General features: G+C 48.6%; 1 protein-coding gene across 1 annotated transcript in view; it reads right to left on the bottom strand.

Annotated features, from left to right (window-relative positions):
• PRRC2B (proline rich coiled-coil 2B) overlaps positions 1–22,294 on the bottom strand; it is an 84,187-nt gene that overhangs the window by 26,978 nt on the left and 34,915 nt on the right. Inside the window, 9 exon segments of the mRNA XM_070454821.1 lie at positions 1,374–1,569; positions 3,921–4,114; positions 6,123–6,438; positions 10,376–10,568; positions 12,910–13,000; positions 16,665–16,807; positions 17,256–17,377; positions 17,835–18,076; positions 19,954–20,097. Coding sequence (XP_070310922.1) covers positions 1,374–1,569; positions 3,921–4,114; positions 6,123–6,438; positions 10,376–10,568; positions 12,910–13,000; positions 16,665–16,807; positions 17,256–17,377; positions 17,835–18,076; positions 19,954–20,097 — 1,641 coding nt within the window.

Below are 22,294 nucleotides of genomic sequence, written 5' to 3'. Positions count from 1 at the left end.
CCAGACACATCTTAAATGTACAAAGATATTCTCCTCCAAAAAGGGCTCAGGCTGACAATAAAACGTTGGGGAAAAACGATACCACACGAAGGCTAACCAGAAAGAAAACTGGAATGAAATTATGGTCAGATAAAGTAGACGTTAAAGGTAGAAAACCCAAGTAACAAATGTGCTATACAAAGATACAAGAAACAAGATGCAGTCATCCCAAGTCTATATGCTTCCAGGTAGGTAAAACAAAAACTGACAGGTTTACAAGATTTGACAAATCCACAATCATGGTGGAAAATGTTCACACACCTCTTAGAAACTGATCAAGGGGATAAAAGAAAACTGTGACGGTGTATATTTCCACAGCACAGCTAGACAGTGCGCGTTAACGGGCTAGGCCCAGCAGGAAACGCGTTCCTCTCGAGTCCCTGAGTGAAGCTTGATCTGCCACTTGTTAAACTACAGTTTTCCTGGAAAGCAGCCACGCCCATTCAGTGACTACTGTCTACAGCTGTTTTTGTTCTACAACAGCAAAACCGGAGTAGCAGTTCAAAGACTAAAATATTTATTATCTGGTATTAATAGAAAAAAATTTTGACTGCTAGTCTATATCATACAGACCATGATCTATGACCAAAAGGCAGCCACAGTAGAAATAACAACATATGGATGATATTAAAACTCTGTATTTGGAAATTTTACCACATACCATTAAAAATCACTCAAAATCAGACTAATATTTAAAACTGTATAATAATAACAATGTTATTTTAAAACTCAGTGGCTCATAAAATCAGGTGAGATGTAAACACATCAGAAAACTCAGAAACTAGTGATCTAATTAAGCATCCAACATAATCGGAAAAAGAACAAAATAATTTTAGTGGAAATATTGGGGGGGCAGAAATTAATGAAATAAAAACCAAATAAAAGACGAATTAAGAACCTCAAAAGATACTTTTTAAAAAATGGCATTCAACAAACCTTGGGAAATACTAATCAAGGAAAAGAAAGAACCCAAAGAACACTAAAGAATGGAAAGAGGGACAAAACTACATGGCAGAGATATGAAAATTAAGACAATTAATCCCAGGGACGGAGGAGCCTGGTGGGCTGCCGTCTATGGGGTCGCACAGAGTCGGACACGACTGAAGCGACTTAGCAGCAGCAGCTTGATTCATAGTCTTGAAGTCTCTTCCTAACAATTCTTTGTGGGAGTTACTATTATACCCTCATTTTGCAAACAAGGAAGTTAAAACTCAGACTGGACGTGTGGCTTGCAAAGAGGTCAGACTGGAATCCAGGTGGGGTCTGTCTACCTCCCAAGGCAACGCCCTTGACCACACCACATACCCTGGCCTTCACTGCACCTTGGTGCTTACCCGAGGGATGCAGGGCCTAGGGGTAGAAATCCACTGGGGTCCGAGCGGGCGGGATCCGTGGGTCCATGTAAGAGGGCATCATCATCCACCTGGGGTCGAAGCCCAGCATCTGGGGGTGGTGCGGGTAGAAGGTGCGCTGCGGGTGGGACGGCGGAGGGTACGCCGGCTGCCAGTGCTGCATCCTGTACAGCTGCTCCTGGCAGAGACAGAGACCTGGCTGCACAGGTGCTGTGGAGCAGACAGGCTGTGTGTGCACGCACACACACGCTTCCAGGGAAAATCCACTCAGAAAGACCAGAGAGGGGAGGCCCCAGTGTACGCATGACCACGTTCAGGCCCGGGCCCTCCCCCAGGACGGATGCACAGTCATGCCATCGTCACACGGGGCCCTCAGGCTCCTCCACTACACATGACAGCCGAGGTGCTCACACAGATCAAAGGCTCTCCTGGAGCTGACACGTGACCAGCACACCTCTCAGAGCACCTCTCCCCAATGCTCCTCCCCACCCCCAGCCCCCACTGTCCCTTCAATCCACTCTCCACACTCCGATGCCCTGACCATGGCTGGAGTCTTCCTGGGTTCTCCACAGCTCTCCATCCAACAGCCAGAATCCCACAGGGCTGCATGTGATCTACAGGGTTCTGCGGGTCCTGACCCATCTGCCTCTCCAGCATCACCTCCCATGACTGCCCTGGCCTCCAGTCCACATACCTGCCTGCCCACCTGCTTCAGGCCTTGGAAACACGCTGGGCCATCTCTTCCCTGGGCCCCAAACCTGCTCACCCACACCCCTCCTTCAGGTTTCAGCTTAAAGAGCACTTCCTCTGGGAAGCCTGCCACAGGTTCCAAGGAAGATCAGGTCCCCTGTTCTCGGCTCTCACAGCACTGGTGTTTCTCCTGCATTTGCCTCCCTCCCTGTATTAGGAGATCGAGTGCCAAGTTCACTGCAGTCCACTCACCTCTACCATCAGACATGGTACAGAAAAAGTTCATTGCATCAATGGATGAACTAACACATCAAAAGAGTATTAAAAATCAAGGACCTAAACTCAGTGAGAGTTCATTTCAGACCCTGCTCCACAGCACCCCTGGGGCTTCCCTCACAAGCGCATCCTGAACCAGCATCCTGGCTAGACACAGGTGCAGTCAAACAAGCAGGACAGCTGACCCGGCACACCCTATCCTACCAGCCTGCTGGCTCAACTCCAGCCTGGGCTGGGTTCCCTGGACAGCTTACTGAGCGCTCGGCACTCAGTAAGCGGAGCTCTCCCGGGCTCTGCCCACAGCTCCTCCTCCTGTCTAGACCCCAGGTCCCCAGGGAAGTTGACCAGACAGTCTGTTTGCCAGACTCCCTCAGGCTACTCTGGCACATTCAGACTTCCTCCTACTCTTCAGGAAGGATTTACCTGTCACTGCCCATTCCCACCCTCCCCAGACTTCCCTAGAGCAGCTGTTATGACTGTGTCTGGCTAGAGTGACTCCAGAGATCTCTCCAGTCAGCAGTAAATCTTCACCAAGCCCAGGAGTGACTGAGTGGCACCTGCTCGTGGTACAAAACTACAGTAGCACCATGAATGTACCTAACTGTCCAGAACACAGGCCACGGTGGGCTTCTGGAATGCTTCCTAGGAGCCCAGGGAAAATAGGGTCTGGGGTGAAGGTTGTAAAGGCAACTTTAAAAAATTCTGGGTAAAGGTGTAAAATTTGATCTGTTTCCCCAGGGCAACCACATTTTGGAACATTTTCAATTACTAACAATAATTTACCAGACTTCCCTGGGGGTCCAGTGGTTAAGAATCCACCTTTCAATGCAGGGAATGTGGATTTGATCCCTGGTCAGGGAACTAAAATCCCATATGCCACAGGGCACCTAAGCCCATGCTCTGCAACCGGAGAAGCTGACCTGCCACCACGAAGACCCAGCACAGCCAAAAGAGAAAGAGAGACTCAATATTTTAAAAACATTGAGGGAACACCAATAAAGACATTACTACTACTGATAAACTAGTCTACAGGCACCACAGACCCCTTACCACCATGCAGTGTCAGGGCTTCATTCCTTCTGCTTCACACTGACCTGTCCAAGGCCCCACACAGCTAGTAAGCAGCACCGTTAGGAACAGAACCCAAAGCTGTTTGACGCAAAACCTACAAACCTCCGCCCTTAACTCAAAGCCAACATGCCTCTCCAGCGTTCTCCACACGGCCCCCAGGCCTCTTCCTCCTGGAGAGGCTCCAGGGCGGGGCTGCTGTCAGTGTGAAGAGTGGCCACACTGTACAACTCTCAATGAAAAAATCACTCAGACACCACTGACCATTCCTTTGAACACTAGACAACAGGGTCCACAAACTACCAACAAATTCATCCAGAGGATGAATTACCTGGAGAAATGAAAGGCCAGGGCTGGTCTCCAAGGTCCCCTCTCTTCACATCCCTGCTGGCGACTGGGGTACAGGAGGGTGGGCGTCATCTGCTTTAACTGAAGGGGCCTGGGAGACAGAGGGGTAGGCCTGTTTACAATATGGGCTAAGTGTCTCCTGTTTACCTGCTGCTGCTGCTGCTGCTGGCGCTGGAACCTGGGAGGGAGTGACTTTTGGTACTTGCTGAATTCCTGCGCAGGGGACCCAGCCTCCCTGGGCCCCTCTTCACTGCCGCCGCTCTGAGCCACTGCTGGAGGAGCTGTGGGGACTTCTTCTGAAAACGTGCTGGCGGTCTCCTGGGCGGAGAACTCAGGGGAGCCTACAGAACAAGTAAGTGGAGAAGCGGCCAGCTGAGTTCATGAAAGCTTGGCTGAGTGAATATTTAATGGCAAATGCTTTTTCTTGTTGGCACATACCTTCCACTGCTAAACTATTTGCATCCCCAAACCCTGGCACTGGGCTAACATCTCCCATGCCCGAGCTCACAGCCTCCCCCATCACAGATGAGAAAACGAAGGATGGAGAGATTACATGAACTGCCTGAAGTCGCACGGTCGGCAGTAGAGCTGGAATACAATTCCAGGTGAGAGAGGGTCTATTAAAATGGACCCAGCGCAACAGAGTGACGAGGCCTCAAAGAGAGCCCACGTGCCCCCACCTCCACCCAGAGCTATGTGAGTCAGGCCAGCCAGGCAGCCCCTCTGAGGATGACAGCTGCAACTACCCCACAGGGCTTCTGTGAGGATTAACTGGGCCAGTCCACGGAGTGCGCTTCAAACAAAATGTTCCCCATGGTCTCCAAGACTATGCTCCTTGGAATCCCCTGCTATCTTCCCCATCCCAGTTTTGCATTCTTTTTTCCAGCTTTATTATAACTGGCGTTTGCATTCTTAAGAAACCTACTGCAGAGCACAAACACCAGCGCAAAGTGGTGGGGGTGGGGGCAGTGTCCCAGAGGGATGCTGATGGGCAGGGGTGGGTATGGAAGAGCCGGGGACACACCCCGCACCCAGGCCCACTCTGCACCCTGCCATCCACTGTCTGACTCTCTACTGCCTCCTACGTCCCTGACACTGGGCCCAGACTTCAGACTTCAGTGACACGACATTTAGAGAAGAACCAGGGCCTGAGTTCCTTGGCCAGAAGGGCGCTGACAACCACCAGGTCACCAGTACGCCCTCCATCTGAGAAGCTTTCAGCAACTAAAACTAACATCACGCCCTTCTCTACTTTAGAGACTTGGTTTGAGTTCATTTAAGAAAGTCACAAAGAACATCAGTCAGTTCAGTTCAGTTGAGTCGCTCAGTCATGTCCGACTCTTTGCGACCCCATGAATCGCAGCACGCCAGGCCTTCCTGTCCATCACCAACTCCCGGAGTTTATTCAAACTCATGTCCATCGAGTCGGTGATGCCATCCAGCTATCTCATCCTCTGTCGCCCCCTTCTCCTCCTGCCCCCAATCCCTCCCAGCATCAGGGTCTGTTCCAATGAGTCAGTTCTTCGCATCAGGTGGCCAAAGTATTGGAGTTTCAGCTTCAGCATCAGTCCTTCCAATGAATACCCAGGACTGATCTCCTTTAGGATGGACTGGTTGGATCTCCTTGTAGTCCGAGGGACTCTCATCTCCAACATCACAGTTCAAGAGCATCAATTTTTCGGCGCTCGGCTTTCTTCACAGTCCAACTTTCACATCCATACATGCCCACGGGGAAAAACCATAGCCTTGACCAGATGGACCCTTCTGATCATATCATTAAAAACTAGAGCAAGAGATACCCTCCACCACTGAACACTGTTCGGTGTCTCTGCTGCAGCCATGTGATCCAGTCCTTTTAGGATTAATGTCAGGGAAAATGTATTCTGAAAAGCGGGCAAGCTTCCTTCAGTGTCACAGAGAGCGCTGGGCTCCTACTGAGGTCCTCCCGCACCCACATCCCCACTGCTGAGCAGTAGTGGTAACGACGACAGTGATGACACCATGAGAAGGCGGGTGCTTCTGCACCTAGAAATGTGCCGTGTGCTTCATGACATCATCTCCCAGGACCCTGAGCCCAGGGGGTGGGGGTGGGTACAAATGCTCTCCAACCCACTTCACAGGCGAGGAAAGTGGGGAGTCAGAGGGGAGGTGTCAGAGGGGAGGCACACGGCCAGCTGGCTTCAGTGGTGAAAACAGCATGTGAACCCAGGTCCCTGATCCAGGCCTGAACTCTTAACAACTGGGATCCCTGTGTGTCCACCCATTGGCCACAGTTCGTCCTAAGAAGCCAGGGAGATGCCCAGTGACACAGCCCTTGTTTCCAAGTCAGGGGCCACGCTCACTGCTCACCTCTGTGGACGGCAGGGCCGTTCTCCTGGGGAGCCACCTTCTCAGCCCCCGGAGAACGGGGAGCTTCCTTCTCTGCCTGCTTCTGGGCCTCACTCGCACGCTGAGCCTGCTTGCACTTCTGGTCAAGCTGCTTGAGTTTGGCGGCACAGGCAGCCAGCCTCTCCTCACGCGCCCGGCGCTCCTCCTCCTCCCGGCGCTTCCGGGCTCGCTCCACAGCCTCGGACATCTCCGACTGGACGAACTTCTGCCGCGGTGGGGGCTTGTCCTCTTTGTCCTCGGCAGACTGCTGCCGAAATACGGTGCCCGTGGAGGACTTCTGCTGAGAGAAGACAGTCAGAGGATGTCACAACTCAGAGACAGGCCACTCCCTGGAGGGGATCAGCTCCCTTCTCAAGACCCTTGGGTACCTTTAAGAGGCCTCTGGCAAGAGGACCTGGGCTTCAATCCTGCTCTGCCCTACATTGTATTTGGAAAGGGGGCTGGGCAAGCACCAACAGTCTAAACCCTAATTTCTCTTTTGGAAACTGCTGATAAACAAGGAAGCCCTCCAAGTTGTAAAGGTGCATGGAATCGTCTGCAAACCTCTTAACACCATGACTGAAATGCAGGAAACACTCAAGAGAATGGGTGTTCCTGCAGCCATCTCTGGGCACGCAAGGTCAGGGTGTCCACAGCTAAAGAACAGGAGCAGAAAACCACATGCTCATCACTTCTCAGCCACAGAACTACCCTACTGCTTCTCCCATGACAGTAGATGAACCCATGGATACAAAGAGCCCCATGACACCAGAACTCACACTCACAGTGAGGTTTCAAACTGATTAAATGTAAAAACAAAACAGCATCTCAAAAAGCATCTCTTTAAGGTATTTTATCTACTTTTAAGTCTCAAGTTGATTGTTAAGTTACTAGACAACCACCAGGGTGCCAGCGATGCAGTGTGAAAACCTCTCAAATCTGGGAAGATTTCTCACTGATTTTCAGGAAAAGAGACTGCAGGCAGAATATGCAGCAGTACAAAGGATGGAAGTCTAACTGGAAGTCTAACAACATACAACTGGCAGAAAAACAGACAACTTCTTGTCTTGAGGGATAGTTACACAGATGAATGTAACTGTTGAAAAGTCATCAGACATATAAAACCAAGATCTGTTGTGTCTTTTCTTGTATTTTAATTGTTACTTTTCAGTTGCTAAGTCTTATATGACTCTTCTGCAACCCCATGGACTATAAAGTTCAAGAAAAAGGCTGCCTCAGGTTTAGAATAAAGCTTAGTCGCTCAGTTGTGTCTGACTCCTCGTGACTCCACGGAATGTAGCCCGCCAGGCTCCTCTGTCCACAGGACTTCCCAAACAAGAATACTGGCATGAGTTGCCATTTCCTTCTCCACAGGACAGTCCTGACCCAGGAATCGAACCCATGTCTCCTGCACTGGCAGGCAGGTTCTTTACCACTGAGAAGCCAGGGAAGCCCTTTATGGTAAAATTACACCTCCATAAAAGCAGTAAGTAGCAGTGACAGTAGAGAGTGATTTTTCTCCTAAAAACTAACTTCTTATAATCCAGAGACAGTTACTACAAGGTTATAAATGTCTAATTTGGAAGCACAAAGGTACTTTTTACATAATATAATTGGGGCCAAGTGTGCACTCTCCTTTACTTTGCCCCGACCACTGCCATCTGTCCACACACCATAACAGCCATGTACTGTCTCACCTCGAGTCTCCACCAGGACACGTCTCACCCCTGATGCTTAGGACACCTGGATGATCCCTAAGGCACACTCCTGATTATTCCCTTCACAATTTCCCAGAAATGAAATACCAGAATCAAAGGGTATGTGCATATCATGAAAACTACAGATGTGCCTTTCAAAACTGCCCGAAGTGAGCTATCATTTTATAAACTAAATGTTCTGCAAAACATTTAAGCACTGACAATCTTTTCAGAAATTTGGATTCATGAAATGATAAGAGATTTTATCTTTGTTGACTTTAGACAATAACAAAAAACACTCAAGATAATTCAGTGTTCTTATGAGCAGATCAAAGTAAAAAAAACTTCTTTTGAATACTGAGCAACCCCAATATAGGAATGAAATCTGGGTTAATCGCAAGATAATTTATAAGAGCTGTATTGTGTCTATTTTCATTCTTGTGTCCCCTGTACTGAGCACAATGCCTAGCAAGATATGATATGTGCTCAGCACAAAAAACTCAAGATAAAGGGTATTTTCACTTTAGAGGAAGGTGTGGAACAGGAGTCCTTTAAATAGCAAAGTGCACTGAAAATGGCAAGTCTGCCAAGTTTATTTAAATTAATGCCTTCCCCTCCACAGCTCTGCCCTTCCTGCTCAGTTCCATCCCAAAGTCAGGCAATGTGGCAGAACCAGGCCGGCACCTGGTGCCGGGGGGTCAGACAGCTCAGGGCAGGTGGTCAGAGCCCAGGCAGGTGAGCAGGGCGTCCACATGGAGGTGTGGCTGATGAGGAAGGTGGAGCCCAATCAAGTGGGATGAGGAAGGAACTTAGATGGCTCAGCAGGGAAATTCAGGGTCTCTGGGAGAGGGGGGGCTGACATCTGAGGAGCTGAAGAGGGCACCTGTGCAAGGGAGAGGGGGAGGGTAGAAACTGGGAGACTAGGGAGACAACGGGAAACAGTCAGAATGAAGTGTGTGTGTGTCTGTCTCTCTCTCATACACACACATTCCCTAACTCTGTGTGTCTCTGTCTCACACACACACACACATTCCCCAACTGTCCTTGGAAAAGGCCAGAAGCGGCACTCCTGCCCATGTACTGGTTTATAAGTGTCATTAAAGGCTGACTCCAGGGCCAAGGTTAGGCAAGGACAAAATGAGCTTGGAAAAGCTTGTTCCACCAGGAAGCAAGGAACCCCTCAAAAAAAAGAATGGAAACAGTGAAAAGCACACAGCTGCCAGTCTGAAGCTCCCAAACCAAAGACAACCGGAACATCCAAAGAAACAATATGAGTTAATTAAAACTTTGATGATAAACAGGATATTCATAGTCTTAAAGTAACTAGCCACAAAACTGCTATCAATTACGAATGTGAAGTGCATGTGAAAGCTCATGTTGTGAAACCCGGTAGCCAGCACCTCAATCCTGAGATCAATGTAAGGCTGTCACAGCGGGCAGAGAGGGACCAGGGTCACCCAGGTGGGAGCAATGAGAAGAGTCAGTGCCAGTTCTGAGAGACTCTAGCCAAAAAAGGGAAGCCTTGAACCCCACCATGAGGAAGCTCCAGACGAATGGCACACTATATAAAGCAGTTGCTTCTGATCTTCCAGACCGTCAGCCTCAGGAAAGCTGAGCAAAGGCTGAGGGTCTGCTTCACACTGAAGGATGCCTGACCCTGACCCAGATCCCTGTGCATCAAGACCATCAACTGGACAGTGGGGGCAGTGGGACGGGGTCTGCGGAGGAGGAGGCCGTGGTATGTCAATGCAAGCTTCCTGGATTTGACTGTGCTTACCTAAGAAGCGCTCTGTGGTGATCGGACTAGCAACTTACTCTTCAAATGGCTCAGGAAAAAATATTCTTTGTAAGTTGTGACTGTTCTCAAAATCTTAAAAGAAGGATTTTTAACTTAAAAAAAAATAAAAAGAGGGACTTCCCTGGAGGTCCAGTTGTTAAGACTCTGCGTTTCCAATGCAGGGGGCTCGAGTTCAGTCTCTCAGCAGGGAACATGCTGCACAGTGTGGTCAAAAACAAACAAAAAGGGAGGGAGGTTCAAGAGGGAGGAGACATATGTATACCTACGGCTGATTCGTGTTAATGTAGGGCAGAAACCAAGACAATACTGTAAAGCAAATATCCTCCAATTTAAAATAACTTAGAAAAAGAGAGAAATGTCCGCTTAGACTTTTTCAGAAAACTAACCAGACCACTGAACTCAGTGAAACCTAACTGAATGTCCATCTGAAAGAGTTAGACTCTGTCTGTAGTGACCAGGGACACACCACATTGAGTCCCCAATCCGGCCACCACTCAGTGTCTCTGAGCTGGCTGAGACTCCTCCTGCACGCCCCCACCCACGATGGGCTCCTGAAACCTCCCTGGCTTCATCCCTTCCTGTTCATTGTAAATGCACAGAACAGCCTTTCAGGTGACCTGCTGGAGTCTCTGCCTTGGATCTCTGGTCAACTGAACTTGGAAAGGGCTTGTGTGCGCTCACGCACATGCATGTCACCCAGCCAGGCGGGCACAGAAGCCCTCCCCCAGGGCCCACGGTACCTGGTAATCAGGGCCCGACGCCCAGCTGTGCAGCTTCCTGGAAGGCGGCTGAGGTTCCGGCACCTTCCGGACAACACGGGTCATGCCTCCTGTTTCACTCCAGTCTTTTCCTTCCTCTTGGGTGCGCTTGGCATCAGCACTGTCTGCAGAGCTCAAGGACAACTGCCGCTGCCTCCTGGGGTCCCAACTGTTCCTAGGACAAACCGTGCAAGAGTTGGCTTTCCTGGTCGCCCCAGGCATGGTCTCATCTTCCCAGTCAGACCATTAGGAATTCTAAAGTTAGCTTCTACAAACCGATTTCCTTCATAAAAGATCCACCGCGCACCCCCTTGATGGGTGAGAGGACATGCCCAGAGCACCTACACCAGCACCCATTTTACCAAGTTAGCCCTAAACAGACAGCTCCAGGCAGGATGCTTCACACCCATTACTTCATCTACTGCAAAAAAAAAAAAAAAACCCGCCTCTACTTCGTCCATCAAAAATGCCTCTACTTCCTCCATTTTAAAGAGTTGGTCACTGAGTCTCCAGGAGGTGGGGGGAACTGTTACACAAGAAAGAGCTAACAGAGTTGAACCCAGGACTCCCACTGCAGGGCCTTCTGTCTATGCCAAAGCCCCATCCCAGTGCTAAACAAATGTCCCTCACAACAGCAGAAGAGGGCTCGCTGAGTGATGCATTAGAAAGAGCAAGAGGAGCAATGCACACACTGCATGGAGGAGGAGGAGACAGATGCCCAGCAGAGACTATGGGAAGGCTCACTGTGTAGTGCTTACCCTTACACGCTGCAGGGCAAACAGAGGCTCTGTGACAAAACATGTGCCCATCTACGCGCACCTCTTCTACTGCAGAAGTGGTGCCCAAAAGCCCAGCAGGAGTCCAGAGAAAGCCAGGGAGCCAAGGCCTGGCTAATACACGTGCTCGTGCACACACACACGCACAGACGCTCTGGAGGTGGAGGGAGATGAGGCAGGTCAGGAGGGTCAGGAGACCAGAGACAGGGCAATGACTGCCAGTGCCTCCTGACAGCAAGCCAGGAGGCGTGGTGTCCACAAAAGGCTCCCGATCTGCCAGGAAAGACCCGAGTCTATCAAAGACGATGACTAGACCACAGGGCGAGGGTGACAAGGAAGGAGGGACCAGCCAGCCAGCCTCTGGATGGTGCATGAAGGAAAGGATGCAGGTCCCAGTGGCCCCAGGACAGTGAACAGAAAGGGATGGAGCCAGGGAGGTCTCAGGAGCCCATCGTGGGTGGGGGTGTGCAGCCAACTCAGAGAACGCTGAGTGGTGGCCAGATTGGGGACTCAATGTGGTGTGTCCCTGGTCGCTACAGCCAGAGTTTAATTCTTTTAGATGGACAGTCAAGTCATATCCACTCAGAGAGAGGAACAGAGCTTCTCCAATGAATCTGCAAAGCTTCACGTTTCCACTGATTTAAATTCTGGATCACATCTCCTTCTGAGCTTAGTTCCAAAAACTGACCCATAGATATTTATTTCCCAAGGGCATCCAAAGCTTCAGTTGAAATCAAGCAGCATTAAAATAAATTACAGAAGCCTCAATTAGCTAACTGTCTGTGTGCCAGCTGAGAAAGAGTGACAGAAGATCGTTACCAGCTCCCTGCAGAAGAGGAGCTGTGAAGCCGAAGATGACACAACAAAGACTTGCAGACCCAACTACATAAACATTCAATTACTGACAGTAAAACAGACAAAGGGAAAAAAATACCAAAGCACTACTATCTAAGCAATATAAAACAGTAATCACATTTTCACAGAAAACACAGTAAGTCTAACAGATATATATACAAAGGAACCAGGCAATTCCATACAAAGAGAAGCATCCATATTTGCCAATACTGGGGTGGTGGTGGGGTGGGCACGCAAATTAAAGCAACCATAGATACTATTTTAAAAGCACAAGCCAATGCTACTGGTATTCTGCTGAAAACTAGACCAGCTAGACTACAATTTAAGTTTTTTCCAAATGGTGTTGGGAGCAAGAATCAGTCCAACGAAATGATCCCAAAAAAGAGAGAGAAAAGATTCAAGTGGTCAAATATGCTTAGGCAAGATGGCATACCCTGCTTCCGGCTTCTCCCCCCAACTCCCAGATTCCCAGCAGGCAGGCTGTGGCACGCACACCCTAGGCTCTGGGCACCCTTGGAGTAGAGCTGAACCCGGGCAGCTTTCCCAATCTGCTTGGCCAAAGAAACCTTTAGGGGAACCACTCTCAAAGCAGTCTGCAGAACAATCAGTCTACAAGACACACTTGGGAAAATGCGGGCACGGTGGCTAAATGGCTAGGACTCAGCCAGCCAGGCCTGGTGCCCACCCTGGCTCCCCGCCCCCAAACAGCTGTCCTTCCATCTGCAAAATGGTAACAGTATCTGCCCACGTGAGGTCGTCAGGGTGACCAGGACACGCACGGTTCATGGACAACACCAGTGCACCTATGTCCATTAAATGTCACATGCCCCCCCTCACCAACCCCCACGCCGGGAGCAGTGCTATGAGCAGGGATGGGGCCCTTACCACTTTGGCCTGCCGTCCTTCACCACTTCCTCCTCCTCCTCATCATCACTGAACTTCAGCTTCTCGGAGTAGTCCACTTCTTCATGGAGGCCTGCAACAGGAGGAGGGCCAGCAAGAAGGAGACAAAATGCACATCCCAACAGTGGTAAGAGCACCGCTGGGGGGGGGGGGGGGGGGTGGTCTGCCTCCAGGCAGGAAGGGCGCCAGCCAGCCTGGCTAAGGGGCACCCCCGGCTGCCACCACCAGAACACACACTGCAGAGAGAAGTGGAGGACAGGGACTAAGACTCCACGCTTCCAGTGCAGGGGGGCCAGGCCTGATCCCTGCTCAGGGATCTGGATCCCACAAGTAACACATGATGCAGCCAAATAAATAAATAAAAATCATATTAAAACAAATACAAGTGACCATATGTAAAATACATAGCCATGGAAATTTGATGTCTGGCTCAGGAAACTCAAACAGGGGCTCTGCATCAACCCAGAGGGGTGGGATGGGGAGGGAGATGAGAGAGGTCCAAAAGGGAGGGGATATATGTATACCTATGGCTGACTCAAGTTGAGGATTGACACAAAACAACAAAATTCTGTAAAGCAATTATCCTTCAATTAAAAAATAAATAAACAAACAACAACAAAAATACAAGTGAAAGACAGTCACAGCACAGTAGCCTCTCTGGTTAGATTAACTCCGTTAAGAGAACAGTCCTTAAATCTGTGCAGACCAAGTTTTCTGCAAGTATGTTAGAAGGTGAGGAGTGAGCAGAAGCAGGCAGACACCAGCCAGGAGGCCTCTCTGCCAACACACTCTCCTGAGCAGTGAGATCTGTGAGTGGATGCTTTGCCCCAGGGCCCTCCAAACCCAAGTGGCTCAGGTGGCAGAAAGTGTCCATCAACTGATGAGTGAGTACACAAAATGTGGTAGATCCACACAATGGAACAGGATTTAGCCATATTAAAAAAAAAAAAAAAAGAATTCACACACAAGCTACAACATGATGACCCCTGAAGACATCATGCTGAATGACAAGAGCCAGGTGTGAAAGGCCTCATATCCTGCTGTGCTACTCCATTTGTACAAAATGTCCAAAACACGTAAATCTACAGACACAAAAAGTAGATGTGCTTGCCAGAGGTTGCGTGTGGAGGGAGGGGTCACTGGCAGTGAGTGCTCATGGGTACGGGGCTTCGTCTGTGGGTGATGGAAATGTTCTGGAATTCAACAGTGGGGATGACTTGTTAATATACTAATCGTCTCTGAATGGTAGACTTTAACGGGACAAATTTTATATAATACAAAAATCTGTCACATGAATTATATCACTGAAAAAAGGGATGTGACTAAAAGCCCAATCCAGTTAAAGAGTTAGATCTGACGACAAAGCAAGTGTGATCACACGCTATCTCCCAGAGTCTCGAAGGGCATACAGATACAAATGGGCTGAAGGGTGTGAATGTGAAAACACAGCACGACAACAATAAACATTGTCCAAACAATGACCTAACACAGAGCGAAACAGACTCCAAGACAAGATGTGTCAAGAGCAATGAAGAGTATGTGAGAACAATATAAATGGTCAGCACATCAGTCATAAAAATTAAAAAAATGTGTGTAACAGCTTCAAAATAAATGAAGCAAAAACTGACAGAATTAAAGGAAGAAACAGATCAATCTGCAATTGTAGTAGAGTCTAATACCTTACTTTCAGTAACTGATAGAACTAGACAAAAATGTTAGTACATAAGACCTGAAAGACACTACCAACCACCTTGACTAAACTGATACATACAGAATGCGATATCCGACTATAGAATATAATCTTTTCAAATGCATTTAGACTATTCACCAAAACAGACCACATATCCTGGTGATAAAACCAGTCTTAATAAACTGAAAAGAACAGAAGTCACACTGAACATGCCCTTGTGACTACAATGGAATTAAATGAGAAATATACAAAGTTCCAATTAAAATGATCAGTGAACCAGAAAACAATCAAACAATGGAGAAAATTAAAGCCAAAAGTTCTTTGTAAAGATGAGTAAAACTAATGAGCCCTTGGCAGAAGTAAACAAGAAAAAGAGAAAAAAATAAAATTACCTAATTATCAGGGATGAAAAAGAGTGATATCTATATCATTACAAATCTTACATACATCATTTAAAAAAAAAGATTCTAAATTTATATGAAAATGGACTTAGAAGAGTAAAATAATCTTAAAAATGAACAAAGCCGGGAAACTTACACTAACTTACTACTAAGGTACTGGCATAAAGATGAATAAATAGAACAAACAGGGTCCAGAAACAGACCCAAACTTAGGTGATCAATCAATTGTTGGCAAAGGTGTCAAAGCAATGCCACAGGCAAAGAGAAGTCTTGTCACAAATGGTCAGAACAACTGGGTATCCTGTTGGATTAAAATGAACCCCGACTCCCACCTCACACCATATACAAATTAATACATGGACCACACATCTAAAAATCAGTCTTAAAATTATAAAACATAAGGGAGTATCTCTGCCACCAGGAGGGACAAAGATTTTTATAAAAGACACAATAGTAAAAACACAAATAAAAACACAAGTAAAAAACACAAATCTATAAGTTAAACTTCATCAAAATTTAAAACTTCTGCTCATCAAAATGCAGTGCTAAGAAAATGGATCAGGCAGGCAGTGGGAAAAAACTTTTAAGTCTCCAAGAATGTGTATATGAACACTCAAAAAAAGATACCAGTAGCCAAATCGGCATGAAAACGAGTGTATGATTACTCATCAGCAAGATGCAAATTAAAAGCACAATGAGCTAACGCTACACACCCACCAGAATGGCTAAAATTAAAGAGACTAACATCAGAGCACTGTGAGGATGCAGAGCCAAATTCTCAGAACTGCCACTGGAGTACACACCAGCCAGCCACCACAGAGGCCTGGGTGCTTCTGACAAACCTAATCACACACCTCCCCTTTAACCAACGACTCCACTACTGGACACTAACTCAAGAGAAATGAGAACAGCATCCATAATAAACTTTCGGGCAAATTACAGGATTTGATACAATGACACATACCTCAGTAATTAAAAAGCAACCACTGACATATGTAATAACACTGATAGATCTCGCAAACCTTACAGAAGGAAAGCTGCACCACTCCATCCATCTGCAGTTAGGATTCATCAGAAGGGGGAGGCCTTGGGCAGAGTCGGGAGGAAGACTGGCTAGGGAGGGACGGAGTGAGTACTGTGTCTTGACGTAGCTGTGCTGCTCAAGCAGGTGGGTTTATCAAACCCGAACAACTAAATGTGCACCTTTTACTTGGAAACAAACGTCCAGAGGAATTTTAAAAGAAAATAATCAGATTGAGTGTGTGGGTGATTATGATAATGTAGAATGTTGGAACTTGCTGAAATGCAGTGACAGGGCGCTACTGTGGGGCTCATCACACTCCTGGTTTAACTCTTTTGTTACAAAAATTCTTTCTAAAAAAAAGAAAATTAAAAAAAAAATCTTTCTCCCTCCAAGAGTAAGACGAAAGACCAAGACAACGTGGCTGTGTGAGGAAGCAACTGCTAGCAAGGCTACCAGCAAGGATCTCTCAGGGCCCAAGGCTGTCTGCTGCTCCCTGCCCCCAGGGGTCCCTGTAGACTCTGTGTCAGGGGAACTGCCAACCTTGGCAAGAAGCAGAAACAAGAGTGTGGTCCCCGCCTGCTGAACCGTCAGCTGAGAGCCCACTGGCAAATGCACCACCCACCTGCCCATCCATCATCGGCGTCGGTGTCCAGGTCGTCGAGGCCCTTCAGGTTTTCTGCGTTGACGATGGTGGGTCGTGGCACCCGCTCCACCAGTGGCCTCAGTGGACGGATTGGGCGGCTCACTCCCAGTCTATTTTCTTTTCTGATGACAGAGAGAAGGGTAAAGACGCTGAGCTGGTGTCAAGTACACAGATGGAAGCAAACCCAAATACTTCTCCAAAATTATGTCCCCCCACTGCAAAGGTTCACACGTGCCCTTGATAATTATAATCCCCCCCCCCCCCCGTTAAAGAACATAAAATCAACAAATACATCCTCAAGAGAAGTTCTGCTTCTTTTTGCAGTTTTAGATGCTCAGTGTTAAATCTATGGTGACAGCAATAAACAGCTACCAGAACTTGAACTCACAACTCCTCCTCTCATCCTGCCCCAGAGGCCAGCCCTCCCACACACCCTGGGCTATGAGGCTGGTTTCTAGCTTCTGAGGTCTCCAGAAGTCAAAGCAGTTTCCTATGTAAACCCACTGTACTGTCCCAATATCACCAACCAGGGTGACTTCTACATACGTGACTACAATGCAATGGCCTTACCCGTCTTGGTCATTCATCTGGAACTGTCTAAAAGGAACACGGGGTTCAAGACGGAGCTGAGGAAGGGGAAAAGATCCTCGTTCCACTGTACCCTGGTTCTCTGATGACTGTGGCGAACACATCTGAAACATAACATCAATGAATAGGGTTTTCCAATAATGGCCCAGAGTCTAAGTTCCACTGGCATTAGAATCTGTTCTGGCAAATGGGAAACAGAAATAGGAAAGTCTTGGGGTTTCCCAATTAATCCTATCACCATCTCCCCCATTTTTCCTGCCATCAGTACACAAATCTGGGGACATGTGTCTTGGGGAATACCTGCCTCTCCTTCTTCTAAAAGAACCAAGGTTAAGATAACATCCACATCACCAGGGAAAGAAGCCAGAGGCCCTTAAAACTTGAAAAGGGGGAGTGAAAATGCAAAAGTAATGGAAACCTCCAAGGTAAGGTACCAGGGCAAAGAGACTGGGTGGGATGGCGGGGGACACCCACGGTGGACATTCAACCACATGAAGTAGGTTCTGTCGGACACGAACGATCTGACACTATGGGGACAGAATGCACACTCTGAAGACTTACAAAAGCAGGAAGCATGTCATGGTATGTAGGTGGGTGGTATACATTCCCCAAGAACTGTGAAGCCCCTTTTCGGACAGGCTGAGCCGGGCGGAGAGAGGGGTCCTTAGAATCGCTGGTACATGCCGAGGAGGGGGCTCCGTCTCCCGCACTCGAGTTCCTGCTGCCCAGCTCAGTTGGGGAGGCGCTCAGAGACGTGGCAGAAATTATGTTTCGCCCACCGCCCTCCCTCCAGCTTGTCACATCTGGAAATTGAAAGGGGGCAAAAGGGGAGAGGAAAGAGGAGGGGGGAGGAGGGATTTATGAGGTTCTGAAGGTCAAGGGATCCCCCTCACTCACCAAAAATTTAAAAAAAAAAAAAAAAAAAAAACACCCAAAAGTGAAGAATTGAGTTGACTGGTCAAGTCTGTCAGGGAAGGTGAGGGGGGCAGACATCCAGCCAATGAGTATGAAATTGCTGAGGGTGTCTGACTGTCAGAGAAATACAAAACATGGTCTGCTCAGAGGGAAGGCAAGTATAAACAAGTCTTCCTTCATCAACTCAAGAGACCACACAACCTGAGACCTAACACCCCGAAGAGACCCAGAAGGCCCTGAAAGAGCAGTCTTGGGTCACTGTTTCCACTAACACTAACCCAGTCCCATCGGGACTGGTACCGGGCTTGGCACTGGACTTGATGTTGGAATTCCTGACCCAAGTTCAAACCCTGCTCAGCAGTGCCAACTCTAGTCAGGGACTCCCTAGCTGCGATGTAGAAAACAGTTACTGGCCCCCTCAAGTAGGGGCTGGAAGAGTCTGGGTCCCCCTGCTCAGGCCTCATCCCACCCGCTCCCACAGTGGCCTGGGGGGACCTCCTGCAGGCCACAGACTGAAATCTGCCAATCCTCTCTGACCATCGTTTTAAGATGACATTTTCTCCTGTTCAACGTGGCAAAGCCTGGTGGGATTATAGGCCAACAAGAAATCAGATGAGCCAAAAACACTCCTCTTTTCATTCATTCAACTTATAGTTAGAGAAGTTGAAACATGAAAGGTCCCTGAGTACTTGACCCCTAAGAGAATGGAACCCAGGATCGAAGCCACAAAGTCACACTGCTCCCAACTCTTCAGCCACCTTTTACATGACCTTGGCCAAGCCCTGGTCACCCGAGGTCATCTGCTTCTTCATCTTCTCAAACAAGGCAACAGAACTGATTCCAGAAGCTTCTTCTAGTTCTATATTGTTACAGTCCTACAGCAGTTCATCTTACTTAATCCCAGAAAGTTGATGTTTCTGGCCTAAGGAATTTGATTATATATTTGGAACAAACAAAATAACCCAGCATAGACCACTGAGAAGACAGTATGTTTTATTAAAGAGCTGCATGGTGATCATTTCATTTATAGGATATCCGTTCTGACTCTGGGATACCTTGGGGATTAATCAAAACAAGCAGATAAAAAAAGTCTCTCATATTTCAAGACCTGATCAACTCCCCACCCCAAGGTCTATTTCAGAATCCATGATTAGAGCTGATGGAAAATCCCATTTCCAAACAACACCTTAAATTCTAACCACCCAAGGCCATGATGAAAAAAAGTATTACCAGTAAGAATTGCTACACAACTCTGCCTACCCCTTGGCCAGACCCCAGATAAGGGCCCATGGAGATGAGTGCTGGGCTGGCTACTCAACCAGGGAAACACGTTAAAAAACAGATTCTAATTTGGCTGGGGGGCGGGAAAGGGCTGGAAATCAGACTTAACGAACACCCAAGTGATTCTGACAGGACTCTGGAAACCACTGCTTAGAAAACAAGCTCTTGACCTGGGAATCAAGTTAACTTGCCCTTGGTCCAGCTGTCCCTGCCGTGACCACCCAGGCACAGCACAGCCTCCGGTGACTGCTGGGAAGCTGCACAGGTCTGGACTGACCCAAAGAACAGGAAGGGAGGCGCAACCTCCAGCCCAGCCCAGGGAGTGAGTCCTTCCAGTCAACAGACAGAAAGACCCAGGTACAGGATCGCCAGCCGTGCTCTCCAGGCAGGGAGCCTGGCCGCTTGAAAGATGGCTTGTGTCTAAGAGGGGCAGAAGCTGAAGGGGAACTCTGCTGTTTCCAGACGGGGGCTGCAGCTCACTTACTCTGAGGGCGGAGGCTTGGTCCTGGCCCATACGACAGATCTAAGACGCCCTTTTCTTTGCCAGCCTTGTCCTGCCCTCCAGCTGCTTTCAGCGTCGGAAATTCCTCGGGAGAGAAGGATAACAGTCGGCTTGAGGCCCTTAAACCTGTCAAGAGAATCGGAAAGACTCAGGGGGCAGGTGAGACTGGCATCCATGGTTCTCTGCTTCAGCCTTGGAGCACACTGGCAGCCCCACCACCCTAAAGGGCGCTGCTTCCCACGGTGCCATCTGGGCTGGCCTTCAGTGCCCACAGAGTAGCACCAGGGTTTCCTGAGGGTGACGATGGGAGGCTGCCCGCAGACCGCAGCAGGCCCGCTGCCAGAGCTGGTCACAGACGGCAGGGGTCGGGTACGGCAGCTACTGCGGTCTGAGCCTCCCTTCCCACCCCTGGAGGAAGGCAGTACCGTCCTTTTCGCGGTGGTCCTGGGCGGGCGGAGACAAGCATGGTCTTTGGGGAAACCTGTCAGTGAGGTCAGTGGCTTTTGGGTGGACGTAATGCCCCTCCCCAACACCTCACAGCTCACACTGCCTCCTGGACTGTCTGTCCACTCCATTAAACCATTTCCTACAAAGCTCCTCAAGCCCTGCAAGGCCAAACACTTTAACCCTTATAATCCCAGGAACAACTTCTTTCCTTGTTCTCTCACTCAGCCCCCTACACTATCAACTCCTGCAGAGAAGCAGCCTTTCCTGAGCATCACTCCTATCACTCAGAGCAAAGAGCATTGGGACCCTGCCATCATCTCTTCGATGAACGGGTACTGACAAGTGATGCATTTTAGGGCTTGGAGTGGGATCTGGTCCCTTCAGTGAACACAGCGCATGTGCAGCACCACACAAACTTAGCAACAGCAATGTCACACAGTAAAATATCCAACTGTGACTCACCTTGACTCCCAGGCAATACACCCAAGTCTGTCCCTAGGTATTACTGACCAGAGGACCTGCTGACGACAGCAGGCTTTGTCAGAAAGAGGCAGCAGGGTTAGTGCAGAAGCTCAAGGTGGCCATCCGTTCACCAACCCCCTTAGTAAAAAGGTCCAGGGGGATTAAATGAACCCACCGGGGGTAACGGACACGTTACTAACCAATGACTCACTTGAGAGGTAATTGCCAGGTGTCACAAAGGAGCACCACTGCCCTCACAGCTGCCTCACTGTATCAAAAGGTCATTGGCAGGAGTGAAATATGAAAGTCAATACTTTAAAAGTATGAATAGACGGTCTTCCCCAGTAGTCCAGGAGTTAACACTCCGAGTCCCGCTGCAGGGGACTACAGGTTCCATCCCTAGTCAAGGAATGATCTCACATGTCGTGTGGGCGCACACACAAAAATAGGTAGACAGTTTGAAGTTAAAGTAATAACCAAAAAACCAACAAAAGCCTGTTGTTATCCTGTCTTGATAATCATGAAGGTGATATTCTAATCATGAATAAAACTTACCCTCCACAGATAAACAGGACAAAGTGAAGAACTCAAACATTCACAGCAAAGTTGTATTCCTAAGGTTTCGATGCCCTGTAATGCTCACCCAACATTCCCTCCTGCCCTCTGTTCTCTGCCAGGAGGAACGGAGGCAGCACAATCAGAGGCTTCTTGCAAGGCCCCAGAGGGAGCTGCTGGTGGTTCAGACAGGAGAGCCTGTGGGTCACACACCTCCAGACTCTGCCTGAACCACACAGCCAGGCCTGGGCCTGGTCCAGGTGAAACAGGCCAGGGACCACCCTCCACACGCAGAGTCTGTCAACTCAGGAAGAACCTCAACAGTTCTAAAGTCGTGAAAATGTCTGTGCACAGCCCTGGAAGCCTCACAGGCTATAACCCCCGTGTAGGAGGGGTCATAGTCAGCACACATCTGTTCTTTTCTCTTGGGCTACTGGGTTCTGCCGCCTCCCAGACAAGCTACCGCATGTTGACAGGATATTTTACTGTGTTTTAGAATTATTTTCTAAACCAAGTTTTATTTCCATAAGTAGATCAAAGGTTCAAAGGTAGAAAGCCTTAAAGAAGAATCAACAGAAGCCCTCCTCCCACCCAGGTGCCCCATCTATCCACATCAAAGAAAAGTGAAAGTGTTAGTTGGTCAGTCGTGTGGGACTTTGCGACCCCATGGACTACAGCCTGCCTGGCTCCTCTGTCCATGGGATTTTCCAGGTAAAAATACTGGAGTGTGTAGCCATTTCCTTCTCCAGGGAATCTTCCCAACCCAGGGATCGAACCTGGGGTCTCCAGCTTTCCAGGCAGATTCTTTACTGTCTGAGCCACCAGGGAAGCCCTGATCTAAACCAAATGTCCTCACAAA

This window comes from Odocoileus virginianus, chromosome 2 (genome assembly GCF_023699985.2).
Source record: "Odocoileus virginianus isolate 20LAN1187 ecotype Illinois chromosome 2, Ovbor_1.2, whole genome shotgun sequence".
In the NCBI taxonomy this organism is placed as follows: Eukaryota; Metazoa; Chordata; class Mammalia; order Artiodactyla; family Cervidae; genus Odocoileus; species Odocoileus virginianus.
Note: the sequence above shows the minus strand (reverse complement) of the source record. Positions and strands in the feature narration are given on the sequence as shown.